Here is a 25,416-nt window from a genome sequence, read left to right on the forward strand (position 1 = left end):
TAATTCAAAATTCCTGCTAGGACTTCCAAGCCTTCTCTGGGTTCCCACAATAATCGCTTTAGAGTATCTTTTCATTTGCTGTGTGGCAGCCACTCTCTTAATTCACTGCTTGGTTTTCATGTTGACTGTGGTACAAGCTCCCACTTGGTCAGTTTTCACCTTCTGCCCATCCTTCAATGAGGGCTAGCCAGTAGGCAGTGATGGCCCTTGACTCCTCCCGACCTTTCTAACCTTGCGAGTCTCTGCTGTTCCCACGCTCTTTAATGCATCTTTTACAGACAGGAGATGCTCAGCACCACACCTGCATTTCTGTCTTCCCCTGCCCAGCAGGGAACACTCTGCTCAGTGTGAATGACTACCCCATCTAACTTTCATTTTAACTTGGTTACATAACTCTGAAGTGCCGTGGTTCTCAAAAAGACGTACAGTTTTCTTACTCTCCTCTGAATTCATGTGTTCCCTGAGGACACAAAGTCTATTTATTGGAAACTTTTTATCCTCGCACATAAGGAATGAATAGAAAACTATGTTCTGAACTCTGAACCCAGTTGTTAAATGAGACTGTCTGAAGAGACCCAGAGGCTTCTGAACAACAAGATTCACACTCCATCTACATACTGTGTGTAACGGGTACCCAGGGGTAGGGGCTCTCACCAGTCTAACTATAACACATACACACACACACACACACACACACACACACACACACACACACACACACACACACACACAATGGCCTTCACTGGCCACTTCACTGTTAGCAGAGTTGCCTGTATGAAGTCTTTCTAGGCATTATATTGGTGTGCCTTGAGATGTATTGACTGAGGTTTCACCATTTCCCAAGAACAGTCAGCAACTACAAAGATTACAGTTTCCAAGTTTGAATTTCACAGTGTTACACTACCCACCCTTCTCTGAAGGAAAGTTCTTATTAAAATACCTTAAGTTTCTCATTCCTTCTGTATTATAAGAGTTGTTTCAGGAAATGTGTTCATCACTCTACAGCTGCATTTAGAATCAAGACAATGGAAGAGGACCCTGGTCCGGCTCCTGCTTGAGTGCCTAGCCTCCCATAGTGGCCCACCAAGGCCCTAAGATTCATAGAGTAAAGGCCTCCCTTTGACTCCTTTCAAACTCGCGTAATTTAGGAAAAAGACAGCATTCAATTTTCTTCACAGTTGTCTCCACTTAGCCAAACAACCTGGGCAAGCTAGCTTCCTGGACAGCCCTGCATGTATGCTGTGATTTTCTATGCAAGACAAACAAAATAAATCCTAAAAGTGCTTTATTTGAAATCATACCCTTTTAAAATGTAGCAGGAGCCTGACATTTAACTACATGCAGTCATTTTCTGTTTACCCTGATATATTGTTAGTAATATTTTTATTAATTTTCCAAGAATTCCATAAATTTATTTTGACCATATACCTGGTAAATTTTATGTCCTCTTGACATAGAACACACACACACATACACACACACTTCTGTTTTACATGAACCAGCATAGAATTTAGAACAACTATTTGCCATTCTTGAGTAAAGATTGTAAATAGCTTTAATTTAATGAAATTACATGTCCAGTTATTGATAGTAAACATATCTGATAAAGTTGAAATTTTTTGGTTGTGGTGCATAGCATTATAACAGTTTATGCTGCTTTCAGGCATTAACAACCCTGAGCTAATAAGCCTTGGATTTAAACTGAAATACTTTAACCAATCTAAGGTAAAGTATCTTTTCACTGTATATGTTTTATCAAAATAAGTGAGATGTATAGAGTCTTGATTGACTCAGAAATACCCAGTGCATTAATTGAGCTTAGAGTTATATTTCCTGTGAATACTTCTAAGGACTAGAGTAAATTCTCACACAGTGCTGTTCAGACCACTGGAAAAGAAGTTGCAAATACATAGAAAGCTGAAAACGTGGACGTCTTGAACAGGTGATTTTTACAAAGCAGTCATTGAGCTAAAGTGTTTTGAGATAAAGCGATAAGATGACAATTTGTTTCCTTAAAGCAGTGAGCAGAATGGCTGAATACATTGTGCTGAAGAAGTCTTGACTTGCTAAATATACATTTTGATTTTCTGTGTCTTCAAGTATGGCAAGCACAGGACACTGTGAGTCTCATTATGTGACTTAGCTGAAAACAGCAAATCTTGCACAACTTCTTTTATAATTGTGCTTTCATGTAATCAGGAAATCTGGACTTAGGCCCGGAAAAGACCTCATCACAAATGTGGACATTAGAAGCAAAGAATGAAAACACCTTTTGATAAGTGACAGTTTGTCATCTTGTTTGTGACACTTTCTAAAGCTAACAACTAAACAGATGCACTCTTACTTTGGGGTCTGGCAGCCTTCACCCTTGGACTTTGGGGCCCCTTGCTGCAGTATTTTCCCACCAGAGCAGAAACTGATTTGTTTTCAAATGTGTATTCTATCTAAAATGCCACTTCCTAAGAAGTACCACGTGAATAGCTGACTTCATTTCCAAATGTGTAGCAAAGGGACTTATTCACACTTTACCAATGAGGGTCATACACAATTGGAGTACTTTAAAGTCTTACTTAAAATTTTATTTCTTAAGATTTATAAAAAAGATTTATTTCTAAGACACATTAGACTCCATAATAAAAGCACTGACTCTGAGACTTAAAATAGAAAAATGGCTAAAATAATTCCAAGTCTATTTTCAGTTTTAATGACTTCTTTAACTTCCCTTGCTGCCCCTTCTTCTTCATGCAATCTTTTCATTCCCCACAGTGGAGGGTTCTTCCAGGTCCTAGATAGAGTTCAATATGTACCACCTTTATTTATATCCTCTTCCATGAAGAAAAACAAGTTAAGACTTGGTAGAGGTAACTAGAGCTTTCTCCTGACATGGCCATCTTTCCTTCAGGTTCTTCCAAGACAAACCTGTGGGCTCTTCACTCACACAATTTTCTACAAGGAATATCCAGGAGGCCCCAAGGAACTGGACAAGAGTATTCATGGAGGGGAGCTCTTTTTCACTGTTGTTCTCAACCCAGTAAGTACTTGGAGTCATTCTTCAAACAAATGATGTTTAAAATGACAAGCTGCATAAAAATTACCTTGAGGAGGAAATAGGGAACTGGGTAGTTATGAATCAAATAGCATGAAGCTTGCTGCTATGGAAAATGAAACCATCTCCTCTCCTCCTTCTTTCCCTCATCTTCCCTCTTTCTCCTTTCCCCCTCCCACCTCTGCCTCTCTGTCCTCTGGCCCATCCTTCTCTCGCTATACTCTCTTCCTCTTTGTTTCTTCCCTTTTCTCTCTTTCCCATCCTCCTCACTGTCCCATCCCTCATCTCATCTCATCTCTCCTCCCTGAGACAAGAAAGCACAGATTTTGTAAGTACAAAGACAGGAGTTGGGTAACCAACTGTCACTCTTGTTTTCCATCCATACTCAGCTCTGCCCTGCTGGGTCACAGAGCATCTCTGGGGAATGGTGAGCTGCTCTTTCTCCTTCATATCTTTATGCTAGTGTATCAGCAATGCAGTGAGCCACTGGTGAATTCATTTTCCCGGAGCTGAGTGTCATAAAATCATGGGGTGAAAGAAAAACTATTAAAGTGAGCTGCAGAAAGGAAAGGCTGTTAGTGATTTTCTTCCATGAAAGAGAACAGAAAAAAATAGAGATAAATTTATTTTCAAATATATGGATTTACCCATGGCTTTAACAATATTCAAGATGAAAAATGCAATTATCTCCAAATACAAATTTTTTCTTATCAGGAGAAAAGTTGGGTAAGATAGAAATAAACAGCAAAATTTAAAAGAGTCTCAGCTTGACCTTACTTTTAACAGGATCTATAAATAAAACTGCAAGTATTTTTCATCATCTACTCTATTCAACAGCAGATCTATATTTTAACAGCTAGAAAATGAGATAGATGAAAAGGTAACTCAGTCTTTGGTAACATCTGCATGAGTTCACACCTCAGGACACTTTGTAACTTTCAGCCTTTAGGAAGGTCATCAAATTTCTGAGCCCTCCCCAAACAGATATTTCTGATTTACAACTCCACAAATTACCCCCTTATTTTAAATTACCTGTATTTTGAATTACACTGTATGGATTTCTTCCTTTTTTTCTCAATTTAACCAGTATTGTACAGGGAAAGGGAAGTTGGCCAGTGTGTGATTGTGAACAGATTTTATAATGACCTGTGAAATTCTAACAACTTCACCAATGGATTTCAGACCCTTGAATCTGCATTTTACAAGATTCTGATTGAGTGATGCAATGGGAACCAGTCTGCGTGACTATCTAGCCATTGGTGATTTGGTATTTGAAATTCTCCTGGTATTATTATCTCTGAACTTTGTGAACCAAATAATCTCCACTCAGCACAGAAGAAATTTAAAAATCAGTCACCCATTTATAGTGAACTTAATTTTTTGCCTATTATCTGATAAGTAGGACAGGAGTATAAGCAAAAATTTTAATCCAAAAAATTATAACAACAAAGGATATGCTGATCTTGGTGCCAATTTATGCTGACATACAAATTTTTCTTTCTAGATTGGAAAACTTTCTGAAGATAATTATTGTCAGTAAACAAAAATTGGTTCAAATTAACTAGGAGCTTGTGACATGTACCCTGAGACAGACAGTGATCTGACTGGAGATGATTAATCTGGTACACAAGGTCCAGTAGAGGGTAGGGATTCTTTTAACCTGGAGGAGACAGTCACTTTTGAAGTTGACATTTAGACTCTGGCCATAAGGATGTGTGCTGTCATTAGTGATGTCTGCCTAGAATACCAAAGTCAGAAATGGGGAGTGCTTCCCAGGAATATACATCCTGAAATCAAATGGTAAAAGAAAGTTATGTTCATGCTTCAAAACCTCCAGCTTCAGTGACACATGTATGAAGTTAGCAGGTGACATGTTTTATTAGGTCAGAATGGAAATGAAAAACTCCTTATCAGATCATAGTATGTGTTAGCTATAAGAAAGATGGAAATTTTAATTATACTGGATTTGAGAGATGGCCGCTGGATGATCACATAATAATATAGTCTTAATTAAAGGTGATAGTTTCTGAAAATACTAAGTGCCATCATTTCCAAGGAAAATGTACATGATCTGAAAATACTAAGTGATGCTGTTTCCTAGAAAAATGCATTAAATCACAGTTGATGAAAGGGGGAAATACAGTCAGGGCTGTGGTTAAAGACCTTTTAAAATATTAATCATTGCATCAACACTTGAAGGTGTTACAACACCAGTGTTGAGTAAGAGGTGGCTACAATTAAGTGCATTTTAGAGTTAAACTTGAAAAGAAAACAGCAAGGATAAAAACTACTTAAATTGAATAACCTGTTACACTGCTACCAAAGTATTTTTCTCGTGACTAAAAAGAAGCGTCAATCAAATGAATATAACACAATTAGAAAAGAAAAATGATGACTAGCACAACAGAGGAGAGGAAACCTTGGCTGTCTTTCAGTGATTTCCAGTGTCACGGGCCAGGAAGGACACTTCTGACATGAGATGAATGCAGATGTTTTGATGACTTGTGTTTAAATCCACTTTCTGTAAAGATTCTATTATGGAAATAATATGTTGATCGTAAGAACATATTGTCACTGGGGTAGCAAGATGCAAAATAGTTTTATGAACATCGTCTTGTGTTGGTGGTGAATACTACCCAAGCAGGCTGAATCCCAAGAAGGGACCGTCTATGTCTATGTTTCTTTACACAGCTCCTCCATGAAGGCATCTTCAAATTGCATGCTGCTTTACTCATTTCCCTTATAGAGGGACTCTCTAGCTGAGATTTTGTTAAATTAATTTCTTTTGTTTTATGTGCATGGATGTTTTACCTACATATATGTTTGTGGACCATATACATACCTAGTACATGTGGAAACCCTAAGAGAGCATTAGATACCCTGGAATTGGAGTCATGGAGAATTATAAGCAACCATGTGGGTGCTGGGAATCATACCTGGCCTTCTGAAAGAGCAACAAGTACTCTGAATTGCTAAGTCATCTACACACACACACACACACACACACACAGAGAGAGAGAGAGAGAGAGAGAGAGACAGAGAGAGAGAGAGAGAGAGTCCTACACCTTTGTGTCCTAGCTTGCTTTCTGTTGCTTGATAAAACATTGGCCACACAAATAAATGACTATCAAACCACCACCATTTCTCTCTTGTTTTTCCCTGAGATCTTATGATAATATTACTATCTCAACATAAAACACAGCTCAATTTTTTAATTTCTCACAGTTTTTAAATTTTTTAACACTCTAAAAGTTCAATGTCTCTTTAAAATATCTTACTTCTCCCTCTAATGTGGAGGTGAACCAGGTTTTAGAGTTCACAGGCTAAAGAGCAGACACTGAAGTATTTGTGTTTGTTCCAGGTCGACGGTAAAGGAAATTAGGTTACATTATGTTGCACCATTGGAGACAGTTGCAAAAATGCCTCAGAATCTGAGATGACTCAGCTAAACAAAAAAACTTCTCATGAAAGCATGAAGACCTGAGTTCCACTCCCAGCACCCACATAAAAAGCCAGGTGCACAGGCATGCACCTGGAATTCTGGCACTGGGGAGGTAGAGACAGAAAGAGCTCTGTCCAGCCAGTTTAGCCAAATTGGTGAGCTCCAGATTAATAAGGGACCCTATCTCAAAAATAATGTGCCAATCAACTGAGGAAAACATCCAATATCAACCTATGGCCACACATATGTGTCCACACGTGTGTGTGTGTGTGTGTGTGTGTGTGTGTGTGTGTGTGTGTGTATACCCCAGAGTCATTGTTTACTACATACCCACAAGCACAGTTTTAGGTGCTCTCAGATACAAATATTCCTGATCAAGTCACAATTCAACAAATCTGCCATATGCTATATATAATTATTGATAGATAAAAAGAAAGATAGATGATAGATAGATAATAGATATTTTAAATATTTTTAAATAATGAGAAAATTCCTAGTTACTTTAAGATACCTATGTGAATTGCATATAGATAGGTTATGAAAATTAAAATATATAGGATCTAGAGAGATGGCACAGTGGTTAAGAGCACTGGCTCCTCTTCCAGAGAACCTACATTTGATTCCCAACACCTGCCTGGTGGTTCACAACTGGTTGTGACTTCAGCTCCAAGGGATCTCATGCCCTCTTTTGGCCTCCACAAGCACCAGGCATGCACGTATGATACACAGAAGGACATGTAGGAAAAACACTCATGCATATTAAAAAATTAAAATTTGTAGAAATGACAAAAAACATTGAGTTATAATGATTACATTTGTCCTCAATCAAGAAATCCCTATATAATGTATGGCATATATGTTTATACAAAATGAGCTAGTAAGGGAAACCATACATTTTAAGTTTCCAGTTCATCTGTCCTAACCCACATCCCTAGGCATGAGAAATGGAGTTGCTTTATCTGGGCAGAACTGTGTCTCCGTGTTACTAGGAAAGCTCAGTGAGCAATGTCACCTTCCTAGGCAGAACACATCTGCATGTTACTAGGGCAGATCATTGAGCAAGAATATCACCTTCCTACTTCACTGTTTTTATTTGAAGTCACCAGATCAGATATTCTAGTCTCTGTATGTTTAGCAAATACACAGCAGTATTGGGTCATTAATATTTCTCCAACTGAGAATAAAGTCAGTGTTTGCTTTGTTTATTCATCCAAAAGACTGTGTGGCCTGCTAGAGGACTCATACTTGCACCACTCTTGCTTGGCATCTGGGGATAGTTCCACACTCATAATGTACACGTGGCAATAGTCCACGTGAAGAGAAATTAAGTCACATTAAATCTTGAAAACTATATTTTGCATGTCAATGTGTAAAATTCAACTGAAAAGGAAACTGCTTTGTTTTTCCTGATGAGAAGTGTTACTCTTTCCCTTGTCATCTAGTCCTACAGAACACTCTATTATAGAAAAGGTGACAAATGAACCATCACTGCTGCCTTAGACAGTGAGAAGTGACTGCCTAACTGTCCAGTGGGGAGCACTGCCCAAGAGCCCTGGATAAAAGGTTCAGACAATGCACTAGGACTTTCAGGGGAGTTTTATCAAGGCTCAGATATTTATCATGTGCTTAACTGAGGTGGTTTTATACTCAAGTAGACTAGGAACACTCACACAATAAATGTTACACTAAAACAACAAATAATTCTCCAGTATTAAAGGGTAAAATTTTCAGTTATTTAGTGTTGTTAGTGCACAAGAGTATAATTAATATTTTCTGGGTTCCTGTTGTCTATTTGTAAGGCTTGTCATTATCTTTACCACTTGCCCTGTAGTGTGCTTATTTACATGCTCATCTTTTCCATTTCGTAAGAAAACAATCTGTGCAATGTTCACCTCTGTGCTTCCCATTATGTCTAGATCTGTGCCTTGCATTCAGTAAGAGCTCACTAAATGTTTTGTTAAATGATTGGCTGAATTTGTGAAAAGCTGTGTTTGGGGACATGACTTACTTGTGACATACCCAAATGTGAATTATATCAAGCACCGATTTCATAAAACTACATTCTGGCAGTTTCTCTGCTTGCAAGGAAATGAAATGTAAGATTCAGAGGGAAATTCAATTGGCACGAGTATCTTAGCAGGTTCCCACAAGTGATGGAGAAGTGTTGTGCCATGTGACAACAAACCCTTAAGGCAGGAAAGGACCAAGAGGATAACAAATTCAACTCCTTACTTCCAGCTGGAACCCCAGTGCGATGACCTGAGCTGCTCAAGGTCACTCTGTTAGTATTCTGATGAGAATGTCATCCTTCTGAATTCGAGTTCAGTGCATCTGCAAAGATAGCATGCTGCTTCTCCAGCAGCTGAAATGGCCTTATACTAAGTGTACAGTAGTTCTCAGTGTGCCTCAACCACCTGGCAGTGGGGAAGCGTATAAATGGTTGGAAATTTCAGGCCATTATCTGGAAGAAGGTAACTATCTCTTCATTGATTTTTCCCCATGCTTTAGAGTAAGTCTATTACAAGTAATGACTGGCGGAAGATGCCTCAGAGGCTTTGGAGAAACTATAAACAAACATCTATGTTGTTCCTTCTTTGAATGGCAAATCTGATTGACATTACTTATAAACTGATAAGATACTTATGCCAGTAAAGGCAAAACGTCATATTTCACACATTCCCTGTCCTCCAACGAAATTCTGGTTTTGCTGTCATTAGTGTTTTCACTACTGACTATGCTGTTATATAATAATTGACACTGTGAAATTAAGAAAATCAAGGGAAACATAATCCACTCTTTCAGCTTTCACGCTTAAGAAAAGCAGAAGTCAGCCAGGTGTTGGTGGTGTACGCCTTTAATCCCAGCACTCGGAAGGCAGAGGCAGGTGGATCTCTGTGAGTTTGAGGCCAGCCTGGTCTACAGAGCGAGTTCCAGGACAACCTCCAAAACAATACAGAGAAACCCTGTCTTGGGAAAAAAAAAAAAAGAAAAGAAAGAAAAGCAGAAGTCATTAGGCTACATATTGTTTAAAATATCTAAGTCAGGCAGTGGTGGCACACACCTTTAATCCCAGCACTACTGGGGAGCCACAAGGAGGTTGGTCTCTGTGAGTTTGAGGCCATCCTGGTCTACAGAGAAAGTTCCAAGCCAACCAGGGCTACACAGGGAAACCCTGTCTTGGAAACAAAAAGAGAAAAGAAATCTAAAAAGTTTCAGTAAATAGGTTAAAGGGAATTCATTGGCTACTCTGTCTCTCAGATTTGTTCAATTAAAGGATACATCCCTGTGTAGTTTTACTTAAACACACTAAAACAACTAAAACAAAAAGACAAACTATTAGTTAACAAGAAATTGTCGCAAATGTGTAGTGAAATAGAATTCAGGGTAGCATATCCAAATCAGTCATGCCACCAACTCAACCTGATGTAAGTCTCAGTGTGTCCCAGTGGACATGTCATGGTCCTGGGTTTTGCTTTATGTTTGTTCCAGAAGTTATAGGATGTGCATTCCAAAAGGGAACATGAGACAGGAGGTGGCATTCTTTGTGTTAACCTGAACACATTAGGAACCCTGGAGAAATCAAAAATGTTATTGTGCACCACCCAAGAGTCAGGGAATGGTGAAATCGATACTATACTTTTTAAAACAGGTTGCTGTTGGAATTGATGCCAGAAATACCAACATAAATCAGCAGCATCTTGCTCCCTTTCTGGGACTCTCACATCCCAAACAAGTGCAAGTGTTCAACTGATCAAAGAAATGAATATTGTTATGTCTTGGTTAATCCTTGAATGTGCCCCATAATCTTCAGCAAAGCAGAAACATCTTTCACCTGGGGGATGGGAATTATATTGGGTGTCTTTCCCAAAGTCACACTGAGTGTCTTCTCAAAATCATCTTGGGTGTCTTCTCATTTTTCTAGACTCTTTTTAAAAAAATAATCTCTGCACATGTCTTTTAGCTCTCTGAACACAAAGTACTATTTTGTGACTTCATGAACTAGTGATAGAAATCTGAGCTCATGAGCCTCCTTTCTATAAAGTTCCCACACACTCTAGTTTTGTTTAGATTTCTCCTTCTTATGAAATCATGGTGTAAACACAGCTTTCCCGTGGTGCTGTAACTAATTTTCTCATAGTCTGTGAGCTTCTTGATTTAAAAGACCTTGCTTTGTTCTATTTTATGTTTACAAACTGTCATAAAACTTTTGGTACATGGTATCTTTGCCATGGATGAGAAATCATTATCTTCTCCTGCCAGCAAATGTTCTAAATTAAAATCTGTCTTGAAAATCTAACCATAGACTTTTTATGAGATCAGGCAGGTCTGCATAATTGTACTTCTATCTCTCCCAGCAAAGCATGTAAGGAGACCTTTGGGAAAACCTTCAAATTTATGACAAGTTGCTAAGTTCTGCTCAAAATAACAAAACACAAAATTAAGTTATTTTGAAATAACATTTCTTTTCTCTATAGATTTTTTTAAAGTAATGTCAAATAATTCTGTTAGCAAAACTTAGAAAGCTAGCCCACGTGTGTCCCAGTGACTGTGAAAGCCAGGGCACATGTGTCCCAGTGACTGTGAAAGCCAGCCCACATGTGTCCCAGGGACTGTGAATGCCAGGCCACATGTGTCCCAGTGACTGTGAAAGCCAGGCCACATGTGTCCCAGTGACTGTGACAGCTGGCCTTCAGGTGTCCCAGTGACACACAGCAAACATTACACACAAAATCTTTGGTGCAGCAGTTTTGGTTTTAGAAGTCATATTTCTCAGAAAGAAGTATTAAAGTGTCTACTTTCCACATATAACTGGGATATGTAATAATTATCAAAGTTATATAGTGGAAAAAACTTGAATATCCATCTGTTATAGACTAGTTAAATCATCTTTGTTACAGCTACACAAATTAGTATTCACTTAAAAATAGAGATTATGTTCAATTCTTCACACACACACACACACACACACACACACACAAAGAGAAATAGAGAAGAGAAACAGTTCTCAGTGCACCCTGACTCCCATAATAGAGTTTAAAAGTTACACACATTCATCAAATTGGATGAAGGAAAGGAAATACAGGAAGAGTGCATCAATGAAAAACCGCACAGTCACCTGCAGGAGCTGAGGTGAGACAGACAGGAGAAGTGTTTCAGTGAACACAGCTTTGATTTTGAAATGAAATAATAAATGAAAAAGTGTGAGGGGAAAGCAATGAGCAAGTAACCTGCTTGGAATGTTACAATCTCTTCACATGCTATAGAAAAATAGTTTAAATGATTCTGAGCAAGCACTGGGGCTACATACATTCAGTAAGATAAAAGGGTAAGATTCTGAATGGAAATTTTCAACCTGTAAAGTATTTTTTTGTTGTATTCTTTTACTAGAATTATGGAAGCTTTTATGTACTGTCTGGGACAATGAATGATTAAAACAGTGCTATGGGGAACTGTAGAAAGGGAGAGAAAGGTTACTCAGGGTACTTGATTTTGATATAAGGAGATAAATAGGAACAAAGATTCCAGACTTGTGTACCAGAGTTACCTGATTCTCAGTGGCATCCAGGTAACCAGAGTCACACGGCATCAATGGAATCCAGTGGTAAGGAGTTCTACAAGTCCCCACGTTAAACTAAATGTCGCCAGGCGTTGGTGGAGCACGTCTTTTTTTTTTTAATCCCAGCACTCAGGAGGCAGAGGCAGGAGGATCTCTGTGAGTTCGAGGCCAGCCTGGTCTCCAGAGCGAGTGCCAGGATAGGCTCCAAAGCTACACAGAGAAACCTTGTCTCGAAAAACCAAAAAAAAAAAAAAAAAAAAAAACCAGCAACAACAACTAAATGTCAATTCTCCTCAAAAGTAACAGCCTTTTGAAGTAAAGGCTTATTCCAAGTTAGGTATCTGGAAAATACAAAGTGAGTCTGGAATATCTTGTATCAGTGATGATGATGATACAGTGATCACTCATAAAATAGTGTTTTTTTAATTAGGACAAAAGTCAGCTATAAGAGGCTCTTAATGACCAAATTTTATGTGGTTTCAACATCAACAAGTAATATTGCAGACATACTGAAAATATGGCAAAAAATGGGTGTGTTATATATGATCAATGCACAAGGAGTGGTGAGACCAGCAAATCACCACAATGAACAAAGGACAACTGATTTAGATAAGAATCAGTAATTGGTAGAACCACTGGAAGAAATGTGGTTGAGAAATAGTGTGTGTATGGTCATGAAGCTTCATCCCAGAGATTGCATGTTAATTACAAAAGGAAAAGTGACCCCCTCATAGTGGCTAACACTGGCAGTTTCTATTAGCAGAATGATCAAACAGCATCAACATTGAAGGAACAGTTCAGCAATGCAATGTGACCACACCCACCTCCTAATGAGATGCAACATGAAAAAGACTACACAGCAGGAAAGGTGCCAAAATAAGACGTGCTGGACCCTCCTGCCTCCTATGAAGACATCAGCTCAACATGTGTAAACCAATCCCCTTTGTGAGAAATCCAGGAACAATGAAAGAGATTGCTGGACCCCAGGTGGCATGAAGGTAGCAGGTGACACCACAGAACTCATTTGGCATCCATCTTACTTTCGACTACAAGTGGCAGAAAACTCCTAGCTCCTAGCTTCTCCTTGGAGAGAGAAAGAGAAGACTAAATACAGATCCAACATTCAGACTTTGGGAGGCCACCTGTTGACCTGATTTCTGTCTTGCCTAAATCTAACTGAAAAAAGTATTGCAAAGAGTGAGCAGGAAAAGAGGTAGCCTGTGCACAACCTTTTGGCCTTCTGGAGCTGGCTCAGATGTCTCCTACCTCGCCTGTTTTAAAACACCAGCTGAACTGGAAAATACCTAAAACATGAGGCTATTGAGAACAAAAGGTTTCTTCGGAGCATGCAGTAGCTGCAGGAACCATGCAGGAGGATTTTAAAGGGAGCAAGGGGTTACAAACTGGGGGGGGGGGACGGAGGAGTAAGCTAAAAACTCCTTGTAATTGGAAACTTAAAATTACTTAAAATTACTTACTTAAAATTCAGTTTAAAAAATCTGGCCTGGGGTAGTGGCTTAGTAAAGTGTCTGCCTCACAAGTGTGAGGGTTTGAGTTCATGTTCCCAGAAACTGCATAAAAATCAGGACATAGGGACATGTGCTCATACCATAACACCTGAGGAGCAGAAACAGGAGGCTCTCTGGATCTCAGTGACTGAGTTGGCTAGTTTTATGTCAACTTATGTCCTCAGAGGGAAGAGATCCCCAGTTGAGAAAATGCCTCCATAACATCCAGCTGTAGGTAAGTCTGTTGTGTGTTTTCTTAATTAGTGACTGTTCAGGGAGGACCTAGCCCATTATGGGTGGTACCATCCTTGGGTTGGTGGCCCTGGGTTCTATAAGAAAGCAGGCAAAGCAAGCCACAAGGAGAAAGCCAGTAAGCAGCACCTCTCCGTGTGGCAGCATCAGCTCCTGCCTCCATGTTTCTGCCCTGTTTGCATTCCTATCCTGACTTCCTTCAGTGATGGACAGCAATGCTGACATGTAAGCCAAATAAACCCTTTCCTCCCCAACTTATTTTTTTGTCATGGTGATTTGTCACAGCAATAGAAACTCTAACTGACCTACTTGTCTAGCTGTCAGGGAGCTCCAGTTTCAGTGAGAGACCTGTCTCTAAACAACGAAAGTGGAGTTTACTTGAGAAGGACACCAGTTATAAACCTCTGACCTCCACACATATACACATATGCCCATTCGAAAACATACACACACACACACAACACACACACACACACACACACACACACACACAGAGAGAGAGAGAGAGAGAGAGAGAGAGAGAGAGAGAGAGAGAGAGAGAGAGAATAAGCTAACGAGGAAGAAAGGGGAAATATCCACATAAAAGTTTTAGAGGTCTTTCAAATATCTAGCCCAGCTGATATTCAAGATACAGGAAGGGGATTTTGTTCATCTTAACACCCAGTAATAATGTGCCTGAAGAAACAAAAAAAAATGGCCAAAAAAATCAGAATAAATTTCAAGAAACATACCCTAAAAATGTCTGCAGAATTACCTGCAGGAAATACACAATAACTATCATAGAGATAGTGACCAAACTCAAGAGCAAAGGGCCTTAAATAGTATCAAAGTTTCAAAATGTTGAAAAATATTTTTAAAGAACCAAATAAAAATATTGGAGCTAAAGAATGCAGCAACTAAACCGAGTAACTCACTGGAGGAGTTCAATAGCTACATGATGAAGCAGAGGGAAGACTAGAACTGATCTATGCTATTTGAAATCACAGCATCCCTTTACCTCTTATCCATGAAGAGACACACAAAACTCTTCACAAGCCCAAAACTGAAGATTGTACATGTCACCTGTAAATGCTGTAAATAATGTACAAACCCAATGCCTTTCCCTTCTTTATTAATAATTTATCCTGCACAAAACTTATAAAATGTGAAATTTAAAGAACAACACCAAAAACAGCATGAATTTGTTTTTGTTTCCTTAGAATGTCATGGATATAAGATTGGAGCTTATATGTCTTACCAATTTTAACACATGATTTTTGTCTTTCCTAAGGGAGAGCTTTCTGTTTTCACTTAAAGGAAGTGTCTATGGCCTCTTGTTAACAAAATTACTGGCATCATTACCTGGTGCTTTGAGTTCATTGTCAGGTAAAATAAAGGCCACAGAACACAGTCCTTAAAATACAACGAATGCTGTGATCGATTACCAGCCACTTATCTAACAGATGGATAGATAACATAGATGGATGCCCTGACGAAGATGCGCAGACAGGATGGAACAGGAGAGCCCATTGTGCTACTTAGACTTACAGCTTATGGATTGTTTGCTTCTGGGATCATCCACTTAATATTTACAGACCACTGCGGCTTCAAATCTCTGAAACAACAGAAGGCAATACCATAATCAAAGTAGAGTAGTGTATTCAGTCAGGAAGATAAAAGTGGTCAATAAGAAAAGATGACCTAAGGGCAAGACTTCAAACAGTTAATGGATAATTGGAGAGAGAAAGAAGAAATAAAACTCATTTGAAGAAATAACAACCAACACTTTCCCAAATCTGAAAGGGGAATAGATACCAAGACACAAGAAGACTACAAACTCCAGCAAAAACTGGAGTTTCGTAGCAGCATATGTTAGGATCAAAATGTCAGAAATGAAGAAGGATTTTGAAAGTTGTAGAAGAAAAAACAATCCCTGCATTAAAGAGAGCCTTCCTAAAGCTAGGAGCATATTTCTCCACAGAAACCTTCCAGGCAGAAGAGAGCAGAGGATGTCTATTCAAAGTGCTGAGTGAAAGAAAAAAAAAAAACAGGCACGCGAAGCTGCCCTTCAAAAATGAAGGATACTTCAAAATACAAAAAAAAAAAAAAATACATTCCCAAATAAAGTGAAATAAACTTCCTCACAAAAAGTGTAAAAGGGGTTCTTCTGGTTGAGAGCTGGTCAGCAATAAGAAAGCAGGTCACTCACTCGCCAGTGAGTACTCAGAGTACCCTCACCCTGGGATGACAGTGCGTGCATCACTTGTTATAATATAGAAATTGGGAAACAAAAGTGTGAAAGATATATGTAATTAGAGAATACTGTTTAAACTGCACAACATAAAAAATGCCTTCTCTGACAGCAATGGGGAAACAAATGAGCAAAGAGTCAATTTTGCTGGTTGAAGGGAATTTTTTTTTTTATTTGAGTTACAAACACGATTGAATTACATGACAATCCCAGTTCCCTTCTCCCTCCCTTCCTCCCCTACCACCCCCCCCAACTAAAACCCTACCTATCACATATCCTTTCTTCTATTCTTCACCTGACTCAACCTTTCTGCTCCCTCATGACCTCTGCATCCTTCCCCTTCTTCCCTTCTCATCCTCCTAGCTCCCTCCGCCCTCTTCCCATGCTCTCAGTTTGCTCAGGGGATCGTGTCAGGGGACAAAGTTTGTCTCCTGAAGGGAAAATTATTATGGGCTGAGAATGTGAGCTTACACTTGCTGATAATTAGATTTTAATGCCTTGATAATCAAGAAAAACACTTATATCAGGTTCAAAATTAGAAAATGAGAATGAATCAAAGAATGTCACAATACAAATTAGAAGTCCAAAGGAAGTCAGCAGGAAAAGACAAAGGTTCAAATAGCTACAAAAACCAGTTCAAATGTGTAATAACATTGGCAATGTTTCCTATTGGCAGTAAGTAATATTAAAGGCAAATGAACTAAAAATTCCCAATCAAAAGACATATAGTAACTAAATAAACACAAAATCCAAATTTCACTATTGCTTACAGGACACTCACTTTAGATTCCTGATGTACATGGACTAGCATAATAAAATCCTCTGAGTATATGTCCAAGTGTAGATCTGGATCATGTAGTAGATATGGTCTCAGCTTTTTGAGGAGCCTCTAAATCAACAGAAGTTTCCATAGTGGTTGTGCTAATTTACGCCCTCCCACAGTGAATAAGTAAGTGTTCCCTGTCTGTTCCCTGTCTGCACACCTAGCACCAGCATCTGCTGTAGCTGGTTTCTTTGATCTTTGATTTTTGATCTTTTGATCTTGGTTATTTTGCCTCAGATATGCTAGAATTAAAGACTTGAGCCACCACAACCAGCTAGATTTTTTTTAATTGAGGTATTTAACTATCAAAGAAATACAAATTAAACTATTTTGAGATTTCATCTTATCTCAATGTGAATTCAAAGCCAGCTTGGTCTATGTGTTCCAAGAGAGCCAGAGATACCTAATAGGGGGATCCTGTGTAAAACAACAGCAACAATAAAAAGAAATTTAAAAGAGAACTACACCATTTGTGTTTCATCTTTTGAGAACTATTTAGATGTATGCTCCAGTTTTTAACTGGGTTGTTTTCTTCTTGTTCAGATTTTTCAGGTCTTTGTGTATTCTAGAAATTTAGCCCTGTCAGATATATAGCTGGTAATGCTTCTCACTTGGGGTGAGTCTGTGATCTTTATATCTAATGTTTGGTTTTACGAATTTGGGTATCCTTGTGTTTGATATAGAAATGTTTAGAATTATAATATCCTCTCTATGGGTTTTTCTTTTGATGGGTATGAAATGTTCTTCCCTTTCTCTTCTGGTTAGTTTTGGTTTGAAAACTACATTATCAGATACGAGAATGGCTACACCTGCTTCTGTTTCGTTTGTCTGAAATATCTTCCTCCATCCTATGGTAATGCCTGTCCTTGGTGGTAAGTAGTGTTTCTTGGAGGCAAAAAGATAGATTCTGTTTTCTAATCCAATCTGTTAGTCTCTGTCTTTTTCAAGGAGGGAACTTAGACTGTTAAAATTGAGGGTTATTATTAAATAATGTTTAGTGATTATTTTTTCTTGGTGGTTAAGTCTTCTGAGATCATATATTCGTTGTGTCCTCTCTGGTATGCTTTAATCATGGAAGCTTTTTCTTTCTCCTGCAATTACAGCTGATGGTTTTGCTCAGTTCAGAAGGTTGGGCTGTCATATGTGGTCATTTAGAACTTGTAGAACATCTGTCCAGCCCTTTCTATCTTTCAAAGTCACCACTGAAAATCTGTTATTAGTCTGATGAGCCTGCCTCTGTATGTGACTTGATCTTTCTCTCTTGCTCTCTATACCCTTTCTTTGTCTTGTGCATTTCATGTTTGATTAGTATGTGTTGTGGAGAATTGCTTTTTCTGGTCCTGATTACGTTGTATTCTGAATGCCTCTTGCACCTTAGTAGGCATCCTTTTAGATTAGGAGAATTTCTTCTATGATTTTGTAGAAATATTTTCTGTGCCTTTGACTTGGGTTTCTGCTCCTTCTTGTATACATACTATTTGCAGGTCTGGTATTTTTTAATGTCTCAGATTTCCTGTATGTCCTTCTCTTTTGACAATTACTATTTTCTTTGACTGAGTGATCCACTTCCTCTATCTCATCTTCAAGAGACCTGACATTCTCTCTCCCACATGATCCTATGTTGGTTGTACTTCCTGTCAGCTCTTTGTTTGATATCCTGAGTTTCTCTAGTTTTATGTCGTTTTGGCTTTTCTTCAGAGATCCTACGTCTTTATTAATCCATTTTCTTATCTTGAACTGTTTTCCTTATTTTATTCAACTGTCTGTGTTTTTGTGTTCCTCATTCATATCCTCTTTGAGATCATTGAATATACTTATAATTGCTATTTTGAAGTCTTTTTCTTGGACATTATCTATGGCGCTTTTCTCAAAAATCAGTAAACTGAGGATGGTAATTTGGGGAAGAGACATATTATCTTCATTATGCATTTCGCTTGTGTTTTTGTAATTGGACCTAGATATCTGGAATTCAGTCTTCAATGCTAGCTCTTGTTGGCTTTCTGTTCTCTCCTTTGTTGGGTAGCTGTTTAGATCGTTGTTTGGTCTTATCCTGACCTCCCACAATGTGGGCTGCTTGAATGTTGGTTGGTATTCAATCTTGGGACCACTATATTTTGGTTTGCAAATAAGGTATCTAAAGTGGTTTCATCTCAGAATGGTTCTGGGCAGACTCCCCAAGTGCAGGTGGATGTCAAAAAATAGTGGGAAGCAGGGAAGCTGGCAGCCAGGTAAGAGGGAGAGTGGGTCCAACAACCAGACTCTGTTCGGAACCAGATTTTAAAAGAAGAAATTGTTAAAATATCTTTCTTAAGTCTTGAGAGTGTGTTGTTAATAGTAATCTAACCATGAATGCTAAGCTAAGAAAGGTGTGCACTGGCTATGGGAGTTGTGCACTGGAAAAGGAAGGTATGAAGTGGACTAAGGAAGGTGTCCAGTGGGCAAAGGAAGGTGTGCACTGGGGTTTTTTTGACAAGCTTCTCTGGTTTCAGCACAGTGACTAGCCCTGAAAGTTGGGTGGCTTGCACAGCTGGGAGCTGCTGTGGTATTTGCTCCTGACAATTCAGTCTTGGTTCTCAGCAGAAATGTGGATGTCTCCAGAGGTCATGTGATAATGCTCTACACAAAAGGGTGATTGGGATCAGGCCTCGTGTTTTTCAAGATTAGTTTATCGAACCTTGTGACCTTTCTGTTAAGTGGAGCCTGTTTCGGGAGATCTGTGGTGCTTGAGCAGTGCAGACCAGGGACAGCAAGGGAAGACAAACTCAGTTGCAGCTTCCTCTGTGTCACCAGCCATATCACTATCTACTAATACTGCTCTCTCTGGTGAAAAGCTAGATGCCTATGAGATGTTAGAGATCATGGTTTCAAAAAGTATTACCAGGGCATCCTCATGTTCATCGCACCAATGGCCAGAACACACTCTAGGTAAGGTTCTTTAAGCACAGAAAGCACAGGGTCCAGAGGTTCATGTGAAGGGAAAGGACAGAGGTGGAGAGGCCTGGCTGGACAGCCGGTAGTCATTGCCATGAGGCCTCTGCTTTCTGTCTTTGTACTCTGTCGTGCTATGGTTTCACTGTTAATGCCTAGCATAAGGAAAGAGCACAGAGGACAGAAAAAAAATGTTAGTTATTATAAAAAGAAAAATAGAAACAAGGTCAATGTCCAACTGAAACAAAATGCTTTAAAATTGTGTCTATTTAAAAACCATGCTTATGAACACTGTGGTAACAATATGTTATAAAACATTTTAACTGTCAAATTATGAATTAATACACATGCACAGATATTTCAAGACGATAATTGCAGCACTTTAAAGAATTTAAAAAACCATTTTTTTTCAAACTTCAAAACATTAACACTAGCTAGAAGTTTGTAGGAGAAGAGGTAAACACTAGTGGTGATAGCTTAACTGTCTTTAATTCACTTCCTCCATCCAATAACTGCAGCTCTGTATAAAGAACTAAGCAAGGAATAGTAGTAGACCTTCAAAGGGGAAATAGAGAAACAAGGTGCTGACTCAAACAACAAGGGCTCTGTGCTGTCATACATGTCCTCAATGAAGGTGTGAACTATGAGACTTTAAAATATATGTATTGACCTTATCTGACCTTGGTGGATATTTTACAAATAAGGAAACTGGGGTTTAAAATGATTTCACTACTTCGTGAAAGGGAAACAAATAAAAAAAAATCTGTATTCTACTATCACTGAGCTCTGATGCCAGAATAACCCCGGTCCACATTTGTGACCTTTAAAAACAGAATTCATCCACGTTTCTTAGTCTGGATACTCATGTGAGGGGGTACAATTTTTTTAGAAAAGAATGTGGGCATGAATGAAAGGATGCAACAACAGCAGCAGGGGCAAATAAAAGCTGACATAAGAGAAATATATGAGAAGTACCCAGAAAACTGAAAAAGCATAGCTCTATGACAGCTCATAAGTATTCCATCTCAAACACACAGCCCTGAGCAATGTCAGGTTGGCACGTTTGCAGTCAGTGTCCTGTTCTGAAAGCATGGGAGGGATGTAACACAATTATTTTATGCAAAGGAACCTCCCTAGCTACCTCCTTCTGATTCTCAGTGGATGTAGCGTTTCTCTTGGCTTATTTTTATAAAACTTGAAAATCCAGCATGAGATTTACAAGCTGATTTCTAAATCACTGCCCCTCAGAAAAGTCAATCCCAGACACAGTGTTGTGCTTGTCTGCCTACCTAAAAGCTGACGAGTAGACTTAAGAGCTCAGCTGAAGCTCTCTGTGCCATGGCAGTGTAAACTGCAGGCTGCTCTTTGTGTAAACATGATTTCTGTGGTTTAACTTTAGGCTGTTTTCTGTGGTCCTCCCGTGTATCGGGAATACATCAGAGGAACAGCTTCGTTTCCTGTGAAGGCTGGAAACTGTTAACAGCAAAGTTTGGAGACACTGTTGAGTGAGTGCTTTGCCATATGTTAAACTAAACTTGATATGAAAAATCATATCAGTTTCCAGTTTCCCAGAACATTCCAAAGAAAAAAGGAGAAGAAGCTCCTCCGGCTTTATAAATATAAAAAGCATCTGTCTGCACAGGAAACCCAGCTCTGCCATTTCCCAAATGATCCCTACTTATGTGTACAAGAAAAATCAGATCTGATGAACTATTCAGGAAACCATGTGCCGTTTTGTTCAACATTTGAAGTAGCTATCCACAATTCCACATGGCTGGCTGCCTGGTGGGCTATCATCGCACAGAGATCTCAGCAGCCTGCCCAGTGTGGTCCTGAAGCATTTATGTTTCCAAGTTAAACCTTCCTGTGAGATATACTGTTTGTGTTTAAATGCTCCCATCACCATTTCCAAGTCAAGAAGCCTCATGAGCATCCCTGAAATGTTCTGCAGTTTCTTCCTAATGCTTTATTTATTACTGACTTTCTGAGCCTCCAAGGGTTTCCCTAGAGTCAGTCACCTGGACACAAATGCCCTTCACTTAATTATCAGTAATACTTTGTAAGAGAGGTCATTTGTTTGCTTGTTGAAACTTGATCTTACTGTATAGCTCTGACTGATCTGGAACTCCACATATAGACCAAGCCAGCCTTGCACTCACAGAGAACAGCGGCCTCTGCCTCGAGTGCTGAGATTAAAGCCTGTGCCACCACATCTGACTGTTAGTAGCACTTTTAAGACTATTTCTGAGATGTCTGGTGGCCCACTGCCCCAATGGGACATGCCATTTTGCAGTGTCTTTTACTCTGAACCAGATTTCTATCCTGAAAGCCTCGCTGTCTCATGGCTCTCCTATGATGAACAGATACAAACAACCATAACGCTATCAATTGTCTGTCTGCCAGGCCTTCACGCCATCTGTTTGCAGCCCGTGTTTCAGCGTCAGCAGCACTTGCCTTCTTGACTACAAACTCTGTCATCAATATGATGTTTGTCCTTCATTTCATTGGTTGTTTTCTAGCACCACAGACGTCACTAAGACTTTTCCTGGCAAACTCTTGTCCTGTTTCATGTAGTGGCCATTCCTGCAATGTTTCCAAATGAAGTTAACTACAAAACCATTCTGGTTGTGCTCTTTCTCTTTCCTTATTTAGGAGACTGAGTCTCTTCTTGTTCTTGGTCACTTATTTCCATCTCTCCAGTCATGTTAATATCACATACACATGATTCTTATTCATACATCACCCGTGTATCTCTTCCTTTACAACCTTATGTATTTCAAAGGTTGCTAAGCCCTAATGTTTCTTCTTTAAATAAATTCTTTATAAAGAGACTCTCTATCCAATCTCAGAAGCATTAAAATGACTCTCCCAGATTTAAAACAATGTGCCTGTTCCCTCTCCCCTCAGAAACCAGGGACGGAAACTATCTGCCCTCCTTAACAGAACTAAAACTAAAACTTATTCATCTCTGTGGCATTGATAACACTCAGTGTGTGTCCTGTCTCTTCCTTTTCCTGAGGATAGGCCCAATCAAAATATTCGCTTCGCCTGCCATATATAGGAAAAGGACTTGACACCTTAAAACAAGCAACTCTATAACTTAGATGGCCTCTGGAGAAAAGAAAGACTCACTAGAAATGAATGCTTTCAACCTTGAGAGAATACAAATGTGCATATTCATGTATTATTAGCTCTAGTAAAATGTAATCAAGAAGGTTCAAATGCAGGAGGGCATAGTGGTATATTCCTTTAATCCTAGCCCTACAGAGGGAAAGGCAGGGATATCTCTGTGAATTTGAGGCCAGCCTGGTCTACATGGTGAGTTCCTGGACTTTATAAAACCAGGGCTTTATAAAGAGACCTAATCTCAAAAAAAGGAAGGGAGGGAAGGAAGGAGAGAGGGAGGGAGGGAGACAAAAGAAAAAAAGAATGTTCAAACATTTTTTCACTACTATTTTTTGGGAAAATAAAGTTTTTTCATTCATAATATTCTTATCACAGTTTCCCCTCCTTCATGTCCTCACAGATCATCCCCACCCATCCTACCCCACTCCTTCCTCTCTCTTTTTAGAGAACAAACAGGTTAAAAAACACATATAAGCAGAAAAGAAAAAGAAAAAAGTATGAGAAACATATACATGCACACACACACACACACACACACACACACACACACACACACACGCACGCACGCACGCACGCACGCACGCACACGCACACAAAACCCATAAGAATACAGAAGTGAAAATCAAAAGTAAGTTAAAAATTTCCCAAGCACTCCGGGCACTGGTGGTGTACGCCTGTAATCCCAGCACTTGGGAGGCAGAGGCAGCTAGATCTCTAGGAGTTTGAGGCCAGTCTGGTCTACAAAGTGAGTTCCAGGACAGTCAGAGTTGTTGCACAGAGAAACCCAGCCTCAGGGGATAGAAGACTGAGAGGGTCCATAGGAAGGAAGACCCCACCAAGAATGGAGATAGTATGGAAAGACAGGTCCCTGCAAGCAGGCTGTTACATAGCTGAGATTGAGACTGGAAAACTACAATGGAGGATATGAAAGACAGTAAAGATCACCTACCTGATTTCCAGCTGGTGTGGCAACTGGGTTCCCATGTAGAACAGGCCTGACCTCATTCTACAATTCCAGTCTATGGCATATGCAGCAGAATATGTAACAGTGAGTGATGCATGGGCTCAGTGAGTAATCCATACACAAGTGTCCTGCCTAGTTTTGCATCAACTTGGCATGCCATAGTCAATAGAAAGACGGAAACCTCAACTGAGAAATTGCCTCTATAAGATTAGACTATAGGCAAGCCTGTAGAATATTTTCTTAATTAGCAATTGATATGGGAGAGCCCAGTCCATTGAGGGTGGTGCCACCCCCTGGGCTAGTGGTCCTGGATTCTATAAGAAAGTAGACTGAGCAAACCACGAGAAACAAGTCAGTAAGCAGCAGTCCTCCATGGCCTCTGCATCATGTCTCTCGGTTCCTGCCTTGTTTGAGTTTCTGTCCTGACTTCCTTCAGTGATGAACAGTGATCTGGAAGTATAAGACAAATAAACCTTTTCCTCCCCAAGGTGTTTTCCATTATAGTGTGCAGGGTCTTAGCCCAACCACAGAAGGCTGAGCTGGGTCCATGGAAGGGTAAGTACCCTGCTGGCCTGCTCCCCTGCCTCCCAGGATCTGGGACACAATCAGACACAGCAGAGAGTCTAGTCAAACAGGAACTCATTTATTGTCCTGCGGCAAAAAACCACAGGGTGGGGAGACAGCCAGCCAATGGTTTTAAAGGTCAACCTATCATGCACCTAGATGCCCTTTGCTTTACCTAGTGAGCACTAACTGTTCTTGCAGTGACCTCATCAGGTTTAATCTAGGCAACCAATCATCTTTTTTTTTTTTTGTAAACAGCTCAGAACTCACCCATCTTACTTCCCCTCAATACCATTGTTGACTGGCTCCTGTGCCCTACAATAGTGCTTCATCCCAGCAATAGTCTAACTAAGAAACAGCAGTATATGTTAAAATTATAGATAAAAGGTCTCAGTGAATAATCATATAGACATATATGTTAGCAGAGAGATGCATAGGCTCAGTAAGCAATACATACAACAGGATGTGCTATCATAATTAGGGGAAACCTGTCCTGAAGCATGAGGTTGCATGGTGGGCAATGTTCTTCTGTATATGTTTGTCTTATTGGCTGATGAATAAAACACCGCTGGCCAATAAGGCAGCAAGATAAGTGGGACTAGGAGATGAGGAGGATTCTGGGAAGTGTAGGCAGAGAAGAATCATCATGCGATCGCAGGAAATGATGAAGCTGGGCAGAAACTGCCACTAGCTAACCATAGAGGTCTGGAGGTCTGTGCAGACAGGCAGGAAGTGACATATCTGGGCAGAATCAGAATATAAGCAGGGACAAACAGGAAATCGATCTCTTTGCCAAGACACTGAATAGTCGCAATGTAGCAGGCAAAGGAGTTGCAGGTCCAGCATTCCTGGCAAGCCATGACCACATGAAAATACATAGATTAGTAGTTATGGGTTGATAATTAAAACAGAGCTAGCCAATAAGAAACCCAAGCCAACGGCCAACAGTTTCATAATTAATATAGCGTCTGTGTGC

The 25,416-nt window shown here is 39.6% G+C and overlaps 1 protein-coding gene across 1 annotated transcript in view; it reads left to right on the forward strand.

Moving 5' to 3' along the window:
• LOC100758983 (bifunctional heparan sulfate N-deacetylase/N-sulfotransferase 3) overlaps positions 1 to 25,416 on the forward strand; it is a 138,959-nt gene that overhangs the window by 68,424 nt on the left and 45,119 nt on the right. The window contains exon 5 of the mRNA XM_027395659.2: positions 2,903 to 3,031. Within this exon, the coding sequence (XP_027251460.1) occupies positions 2,903 to 3,031 (129 nt within the window). The remainder of the gene's footprint in view (positions 1 to 2,902; positions 3,032 to 25,416) is intronic.

Source organism: Cricetulus griseus, assembly GCF_003668045.3.
Source record: "Cricetulus griseus strain 17A/GY chromosome 1 unlocalized genomic scaffold, alternate assembly CriGri-PICRH-1.0 chr1_0, whole genome shotgun sequence".
In the NCBI taxonomy this organism is placed as follows: domain Eukaryota; kingdom Metazoa; phylum Chordata; class Mammalia; order Rodentia; family Cricetidae; genus Cricetulus; species Cricetulus griseus.